The 9,208-nt window shown below is 43.5% G+C and overlaps 1 protein-coding gene across 1 annotated transcript; it reads left to right on the top strand.

Annotated features, from left to right (window-relative positions):
* Positions 1–5,644: 5,644 nt before the first annotated feature.
* On the top strand, positions 5,645–8,722 carry LOC111977334 (uncharacterized). Its single transcript, XM_024006711.2, has 4 exons — positions 5,645–6,040; positions 7,221–7,447; positions 7,577–7,736; positions 7,912–8,722. Exons 1-4 carry the CDS (start codon positions 5,746–5,748, stop codon positions 8,103–8,105), a joined length of 876 nt encoding a protein of 291 aa, XP_023862479.1. The 5' UTR covers positions 5,645–5,745; the 3' UTR covers positions 8,106–8,722.
* The last annotated feature ends 486 nt before the right edge of the window (positions 8,723–9,208 follow it).

Genomic DNA, 9,208 nt, shown 5'->3' with positions numbered 1-9,208 from the left:
ATCTCAGTTCATTCAGTAGTACAACAATTCACATTGCATTTATAGAGGGCACAGTGGGAATTATAACTGTGATGTTCAAATTCTTTCTTACCCCGTGTCTTACTTGCTGAAGGCCCCAGTCATCCTGCCTGTACCTGACATTGTTGAAAAACAAAAATGAATACAGATCATAAACAGACAGACTCCTAGAAAAGGTTATATTGCATTCAAGTTTTGCTCAAAGCAGCCAACTAAAGTAATGTAGTTAACTGAAGAGGCGCTGTTCATTGACTACAGCTCAGCATTCAACACCATAGTACCCTCCAAGCTCATCATTAAGCTCGGGGCCCTGGGTCTGAACCTTGCCCTGTGCAACTGGGTCCTGTTGTGCCTTCTTCACCACACTGTCTGTGTGGGTGGACCATTTCAGATCGTCACTGATGTGTACGCGGAGGAAATTGAAGCTTTCCACCTTCTCCACTGCAGTCCCGTCGACGTGGATAGGGGCGTGCTCCCTCTGATGTTTCCTGAAGTTCACGATCAGCTCCTTTGTTTTGTTGACATTGAGTGAGAGGTTGTTTTCCTGGCACCACTCTGCAGGTTCTCTCACCATTGTTGGTAATCAGGCCTACTACTGTTGTCGTCTGCAAACGTGATGATTGAGTTGGAGGCGTGCGTGGCCATGCAGTCATGGGTGAATAGGGAGTACAGGAGGGCGCTAAGCACGCACACTTGTGGGGCCCGTGTTGAGGATCAGCAAAGTGGAGGTGCTGTTTCCTACCTTCACCACCTGGGGGCGGCCCGTCAGGAAGTCCAGGACCTAGTTGCACAGGTTGGGGTTCAGACCCAGGGCCTTGAGCTTAATGATGAGCTTATGAGGTACTATGGTGTTGAATGCTGAGCTGTAGTCAATGAACAGCATTCTTGCATAGTTACTCCTCTTGTCCAGATGGGATAGGGGAGTGTGCAGTGCGATGGTGAATACATTGTCTGTGGATCTATTGGGCCGGTAAGCAAATTGAAGTGGGTTTAGGGTGTCAGGTAAGGTAGAGGTGATATGATCCTTAACTAGCCTCTCAAAGCACTTCATGATGACAGAAGTGAGTGCTATGGGCGATAGTCATTTAGTTCAGTTACCTTTGCTTTCTTAGGTACAGGAACAATGGTTGAGATCTTGAAGCATGTGAGACAGCAGACTGGGATAGGGAGAGATTGAAAATGTCCGTAAACACTCCAGCCAGCTGATCTGCGCATGCGCTGAGGATGTGGCTAGGGATGCCATCTGTGTCCCGGCAGCCTTGCAAGGGTTAACATGCGTAAATGTCTTACGTCGGCCACAGAGAAGGAAAGCCCACAGTCCTTGGTAGCGGGCCTTGTTGGTGGCACTGTGTTATCCTCAAAGCGGGTGAAGGTATTTAGCTTGTCCGGAAGCAAGACGTTGGTGTCCAAGACGTGGCTGGTTTTCCCTTTATAGTCCATGATTGTCTGTAGACCCTGTCACATACGTCTCGTGTCTGAGCCATTGAATTGCGACTCCACTTTGTACTGACGTTTTGCCTTTTTGATTGCCTTACGTAGGGAATAACTACACTGTTTGTATCCGGCCATATTCCCAGTCACATTGCCATGGTTAAATGCGATGGTTTGCGCTTTCAGTTTTATGCGAATGCTGCCATCTATCCACGGTTTCTTGTTTGGGTAGGTTTTAATAGTCACAGTGGGTACAACATTTCCTATACACTTCCTGATGAACTCAGTCACTGTATCTGTGTAATTTTCACTGTTATTCTCAGAGGCTACCTAGAACATATCCCAGTCTGCATGATCAAAACAATCTTGAAGCATGAATTCCGATTGGTCAGACCAGCGTTGAATAGATCTTAGCACGGGTACTTCCTGTTTGAGTTTCTGCTTATGGGAATGGAGGAGCAAAATGGAGTCGTGATCAGATTTGCAGAAGGGAGGGCGGGGGAGGGCCTTGTAGGCATTTCGAAAAGTTGAGTAGCAGTGGTCCAATGTTTTACCAGTGTGAGTATTACAGTCAATGTGTTGGTAGAACTTCAGTGGCGTTTCCTCAAATTTGCTTTGTTAAAATCAGTATTCCTGAGAGAGCCATGTTTCCATGAAAAAGAGTATGTTAAAATCCCTAATGTCTCTCTGGAAGGAGATCCTTGCCCTGAGCTCGTCTACTTTATTATCCAGAGACTGAACATTAGCGTGTAATATACTCGGAAGTGTTGGATGGTGTGAGTCGGACTAGAAGCACTCTGAATACCTCTTCTCCGCCGGCGGCGTTTTGGAGCAGCCTCTGGAATAAGTTCAATTGCCCTGGGGGGTACGAACAAAGGATTAAATTCAGGAAAGTCGTATTCCTGGTCGTAATGCTGGTGAGTTACCGCCGCTCTGATATCCAAAAGTTATTTCCCACTGTATGTAATATCACGAAAACAGATTTGCCCTAATAATGTAAGAAATAGCACACAAAAAATAAAAAAAATACTGCAAAATTGCTTAGGAGCTTGAAGCAGAGCTACCATATCTGTCGGCTCCATCTTACACTCAGTATACTGCATTTATTGTGTCCAAAATACCAGTCGACAACAGTTACTGCACTGATATGGCCTCTGCAGAAATCAGGTTATTCATACTTCTTTTGATTTGCGGCGCAGCGCAGAGCTGTTGTGAAGGAAGTTTTCAAGGAAGTGAATAATACAGGACCTCCCACACTCACCTACCGTCAACCAATCATGTCAATGCGGAGCTACTGCATACAGAGCCCTCCTTATTGTTACAACATTTTAGAGGTGCATAGCGATGCGGTACAGGCTCAATTTGTCCTCTGCATGCCTCCGGAGGCTCAGAAATTGCATCACACCCTCCGGCGCCTTCAACCACATTTTCGGATTTTATAGGGGACATTGCACTGTCGATATTAAATAGAACGTTGTGGCCCCGCYCGCCTTGGGGGAAAACAACCCATGGTCACCCCATTGGCTCACAGCAAAAACGTGACCCTTTTCAAACACAATGTTCTTGTTGTCTGCTTGTTAAAGTCAATTATAAAACTACATTTAAGAACATTCCTAAAGATTACTTTTCAACATTGCCTATTTCCAAACATTCTCACTACTTAGAAAAACTTMATATTGTAGGGCTTTCCTCATGCCCGTTTTCATGATGGTGATAGCAGCCACGTGAGTGTGAGTGCTAGCTAGCTACCAACCAAAACATAAGCTAACACAACAACACAAAATAAACAGACTAAACAGATGCTACTAACAGTAGTAAATGGAGTTACAAACAGACTATACTAAACAAGTTAAATGTCTTACCTGTGATGAAATGTTTTCCACACACATAGCTACGTGTCGCCGACTTGGAAATCGGGTCTCCACAATTTCCCACTCTCCCACGCTGAATAGTCTGAAGCCATAGGGCTCTTCTTTCAGGCTATATTTCCCTAAGTCGGAGCATTGCGAACTGTAGGTCGGTATTTTTGAACAAACACAGCAGCTTTTCGGCATGTTTTGTTATTTCTGTATAATAAAAAAATCTACGTCCAAGTTGGCTCTTTTACACTGGGGGTCAATGGGAAAGAATGTTTGTTTTCCCCAATTTGTGGGCATGTTCGAGGGGAATCCCTTATTATTACCTCGGAGTAGGGCTGGCATTTTGACCCCATTCTGGAACTCAAGTAATTTAATAGGATTTCTATGGCTCAAACCCTCTTTTCCGCCAAACATTCCTTTGTTCTTTGAGCTGCTTGAGCCAGAGACAKAAAAGGAAGCGAGACAKCCCACTCCATCTTCTTTTTAAAATTTGTATTGGTGCAACCAACTGAAAGGTGCATACACCGCCGCCACCTGCGTGCTGGAGTGTGAGGTCAGTCACGGCCTCCCTATTCATCAATTTCTCTAATCTAGCCCTGTGCTTCCGCCTGTTGTCCTGGAGTGTTAATTCATCACACGTTGTGTCAAAAAAAAGGGAAGGGAAAAAGGACAGGTAAAAGGGAAGAAAAAATACCCTACCAACTAATCCTACACCCATTAAAACGTCACTACTATTCCACTACCCTATCTGATCCTACACCAGGCTGGCAGCCTGGGAGGATGGGACACTATCATTCAACACACCTTGTAACTCAATCTTATACACTCAAGTACTTGTCTGCTGCTGCCACCACATCTATTTTCTGTGATTTACATTCCAGTTCTGCGGTACAGTTGATAGCCATGGATGCTAGAATGCTAAGAAACCAACCTTACTGAAGCACATGTTATTCCTATCACTCTCTATATGCCTATGCCTACTCACCGGGAGCGTGAGATCACTGCACCTGTACATAGCCCATCTGTAAATAGCCCATCCAACTACCTCATCCCCATACCCTATTTATTTATTTATCTTGCTCCTTTGCACCCCAGTATCTCTACTTGCACATTCATCTTCTGCACATCAATCACTCCAGTGTTTAATTGGTATATTGTAATTACTTCGCCACCACGGCCTATTTATTGCTTTACCTCACTTATCCTACCTCATTTCCACACTGTATATAGACTTTTTCTACTGTATTATTGACCGTATGTTTGTTTATTCCATGTGTAACTCTGTGTTGTTGTATGTGTCGAACTGCTTTGCTTTATTCTTGACCAGGTCGCAGATGTAAATGAGAACTTGTTCTCAACTAGCCTACCTGGTTAAATAAAGGTGAAAAAAAATGTTAGAAAAATAATGGCACAGATACAAAGATGAGTCCTCTATCTTTATGGTCCCACCTGCTCTCTYCTCCTCCCATCTTTGAGATCATATATTTCTTGTTATAGTGGGCACTCGACTATCTTGTCAATATAATAGATCGGGATTCTCCAACCCTGTTCCTGGAGAGCTACCCTCCYGTAGGTTTTTGCTCCATCCCCAGTTGTAACTAACCTGATTCAATKTATTAACCTTAAGCATCTAATTATTAGAATCAAGTGGGCTAGATTAGGGTTGGAGTGAAAACCTACAGGACAGTAGTTCTCTAAGAACAGGGTCCTGTAATAGATCATCTTTGGCAGGGGAACACAACTGTTTACCAAATATTGGGCGTGTTTGAGTGGTAAGGCGAAAGCAACTGAATGTAGACAAGTAGAAGTCAGGGGAGGTGCATCTCAGACAGCCAGAACTTCATGACCTTCGATCACAGGACTTTTGTAAAGTTAATGCAGTCGACATGTGGGCGCAAATCAGTCATCATGTTTAACAGCATAGTGCAACACACTTTGAAAGGCGGAGACCATTCCCTTGAAGGTTCCCAATCACTCACAGCTGGCACAAAAAAATTATACTTGAAATGTTGGAACCTTGATGATCACTACATTGTGTTAGTTAAAGTTACATCAAATGTAGCCTACAATGTAACAATTTCTATCAGCGGGCTACAATGTTACTGTTATGGTTACATTCAGCATACATGCTAATTGGCATCTTTCCATGAACTAAAAACGTTCAARATAAATATGCAGTCAACCCGTGGGAAAGGAACATGTTGATTGTTGCAGTGGGAATTGTAGTTCTTCTGGCCTTCCCAATGTTCTCGCAACATTACGGTGACGTTGTTGCAACGTGATATCATGCGCTGGCTGTGGACTGCTTGATAACCACTTCCGCTTTTTTTCCTCGCAGGTCAACATTTGCGTATACCTAGAAAGACAGTAAAGACATTGTAGAAAGGTTTTTGTTGGTTAAAACTCACGTTTAGGAGATCGACAGGTTGAGATATTTATGGAGCATAATAATGGAGATACTTCTAGCTGGTCGATGCAGCGACGAATGGAAGGTTTGGTCAACAAACACATGGCAGACATAGCACTAGAAACACTCCAACAGAGACTATCAGCTGTGTCCGAAGAAATGAACCATCTTGCGGAACATGTCTCGAGACGCTCGGAGGATGTTCCCAAGTATGATATTCCAAGACGCACAGATGTAAACTTTGACGTTGAGTCACTGAGTGCAACATTTAGCACGGGTGGTGTTGGGGAAAAGTTGGCGATCCCAGGCACCTCACCATCAGCAGGTAACGTTTTACCCTTGCCTGATTAACTATAGTTATGTTTTTAAAGTGAATTTCCTACTTTCTTTTGTATTTTCTTGGAAGTAACAAGTATCGGAAAAAAACTAAGAATTCCWTGAATGATTCAGTTGTGTGACCAATCAGATTATCAGGAGAAACATAGTACCCCAGGCTACATTTCTAATTGGCTGAAGTTACAGTAGCCAATGACACTAACTTGCTGTTTTAGATTGATGGGGAAAATGACTACAGCTAGGCCTGTCACTGTTCCAAAATRTGACACAAAATACGACAAATCAACAAACTGACATGTCAATTCAATAAATTCTTAACATTCCAATTATTTTTTTTCTCTCCAATTCTCAAGARAAGGACACTTCCTTGAAAATAAGAAACATCTTCATAGAAAAAAGCATGTTTTATAGTCTCCAGCTGAAATTAATAGTCCCTATGCTGTAATCAAATAAAATTATATTAGTYACATACGCCGAATACAACAGGTGKAGGTAGACCTTMCAGTGAMATGCTTACTTACAAGCMCCTWACCAACAATGCAGTTGAAAAAATATGAATAAGAAATAAAGGAACAAGTAATTAAAGAGCAGCAGTGAAATAACAATAGCGAGACTATATACAGGGGGTACCGGTACAGAGTCAATGTRCGAGGGCACCGGTTAGTTGTGGTAATTGAGGTAATATGTACATGTAGGTAGAGTTATTAAAGTGACTATGCATAGATAATAACAGAGAGTAGCGGCGGTGTAAAAGAGGGGGTGGGGGGGCAATGCAAATAGCCATTTGATGTTCAGGGGTCTTATCGCTTGGGGGTAGGAGTCTATGACTAGGGTGGCTAGATTTTAACTATTTTTAGGGCCTTCCTCTGACACTGCCTGGTATAGAGGTCCTGGATGGCAGGAAGCTTGGCCACAGTGATGTACTGGGCCGTACGCACTGCCCGCTGTAGTGCCTTGCAGTCGGAGGCCGAGCAGTTGCCATACCAGGCAGTGACGCAACCAGTCAGGATGCTCTCGATGGTGCAGCTGTAGAACCTTTTGAGGATCTGAGGACCCATGCCAAATCTTTTCAGTCTCCTGAGGGGGAATAGGTTTCCTCCATTGTATGAAATTGGCACCTACCATGACCCTGTGTCATCCTAAATCAGTTTCTATCCACTGTTCCTCAGAGACGGCTGCCCAGCGTAAAATCATCTCCCTGCTGGTGGAGATTAAGGAGGAGCAGCAGAGACAGTGGGGCGTTTTGAGGCAGATGCAGGCCAGGGTTCAGGGCCAGAGCTTTCCGGTGGTAGAGGAAGAGGTGGAGGCTCTAGACATTGACATCCCACTGAGGACCATGGAGCAGCTAGATGACACAGAGAGGCACCTGGAGGATGCAGGAGCACAGAAGAGAATGGTAGGTGGACCGAGTGACCCGCAAAGGCTTGAACCAGCGACACGCACACTACCTACTGTTGTAGTATGATACTGCTAAATAATGGGAAGTGATTGTGTTATAAATGGTGTATGTGTCCCTCTATGACAGGTGTCTCACCTGTCACGAATGGGTGGGGCCACGTTTGATGATGCGGTGCGAAGGCTCATGCAGGCAGTGCTATCTTTTGCTGTGGGCTCTGAGCTCAACTGGGTGGGCCGAGGCCAGAAAAGGAGCTTCAGAAACACCCGCCTCCAAGGGGTTCTCTTCTGTAAGTACCGGTATCATATCTTACACATACTGTTAGGGTTGGAGAGAGGGATGCATGGCTAACTAGATGGATGGATGGATCATGCCAAAGATCAGTCTCCATAGACATTTGGAAAGTAAACCACTGAAGTGAATTGGGATGCAGCACTGACCTCAGTACTTCTCTATCACCGTAGGTGCTCTGAAAAGAACCCCAGTGGGCAAAGAGGCCACACATCACCAGTTTGCAGACGTGGTGAAGAAGTGGCTGCGGTTCGCCCCGTTTCGACAGGGAGGGAGTGGTCGACGGCATTATAAACCACCTGTTGACTTCCTGTGCCCAAAGGAATGTGTAGGTCTGCCTACACATCAGCCTACACATCCACAGTAACTCACAATCAGCTTATTAAATATATTATATTGTTTAACATTTTAGTATTTTTTCCTAAGTTTGTTACATTGCAAAAAATAAATGCTATTTGAATGTGAATACATGCGGTTTGGCCCATGTTACTTCATACAGGGCCAAACCTGTGATCTGCTCAAGTAACTTGTACCCCTGCATAAATCATGCAATGATGTAAATCACGTGCCAAACTCATTCCACGGAGGGTAGAGTGTCTGCTGGTTTTCACTCCTCCCTTGTACTTGATTGATGAATTAAGGTCACTAATTAGTAAATAACTTCAGTCACCTGGTTTTCTAGGTATTAATTGAAAAGAAATAATAAAAACCTGCAGACACTAGGCACAACATGGAATGAGTGACACCCCTGATGTAAATTGAAGATGTATTCTCAAAGTCCAGTTTCTCACACAGTTGTCAAAATTATGTCAACAATGTATAGTCTCCAATAGAGACACATCCCATGATGCTCCTCACATCACAGATCTGTCAGGTGTGGTTGGCTGTTTATCCCAGAGTAATTCAAACAAAATACTGCTGCAAAACCTGTTGATAAAAGTTGTGTATTGCATTTAATGCTTTGAAGGTACTGATTAGAAAGCTTTCCGGCAGATTATTTTACCCCACTAATGAGAGTATGGGCAAATATATACTACCATTCAAAAGTTTGGGGTCACATAGAAATGTCCTTGTTTTTGAAAAAGCACATTTTTTGTCCATTAAAATAACATAAAATTGATCAGAAATACAGTGTAGACATTGTTAATGTTGTAAATGACTATTGTAGCTGGAAACGGCTGATTTTTAATGGAATATCAACATAGGCGTACAGAGGCCCATTATCAGCACTTCAGTAGGCCCATTATCAGCACTCCTGTGTTCCAATGGCACGTTATGTTAGCTAATCCAAGCTATCATTTTAAAAGGCTAATTGATCATTAGAAAACCCTTTTGCAATTATGTTAACTGTGAAAACTGTGTTGATTTAAAGAAGCAATAAAACTGGCCGCCTTTGGACTAGTTGAGTATCTGGAGCATCAGCATTTGTGGGTTTGATTACAGGCTCGAAATGGCCAGAAACAAATTATT

Source organism: Salvelinus sp. IW2-2015, linkage group LG18, assembly GCF_002910315.2.
Source record: "Salvelinus sp. IW2-2015 linkage group LG18, ASM291031v2, whole genome shotgun sequence".
Lineage (NCBI taxonomy): Eukaryota > Metazoa > Chordata > Actinopteri > Salmoniformes > Salmonidae > Salvelinus > Salvelinus sp. IW2-2015.
Note: the sequence above shows the minus strand (reverse complement) of the source record. Positions and strands in the feature narration are given on the sequence as shown.

Coding starts and splice junctions, on each gene's coding strand:
- LOC111977334 (XM_024006711.2), top strand. CDS start 5,746: ATGGAGCATAATAATGGAGATACTTCTAGCTGGTCGATGCAGCGACGA. Junction 6,041..7,220: donor AGGCACCTCACCATCAGCAG/GTAACGTTTTAC, acceptor ACTGTTCCTCAG/AGACGGCTGCCCAGCGTAAA. Junction 7,737..7,911: donor CCTCCAAGGGGTTCTCTTCT/GTAAGTACCGGT, acceptor CTATCACCGTAG/GTGCTCTGAAAAGAACCCCA.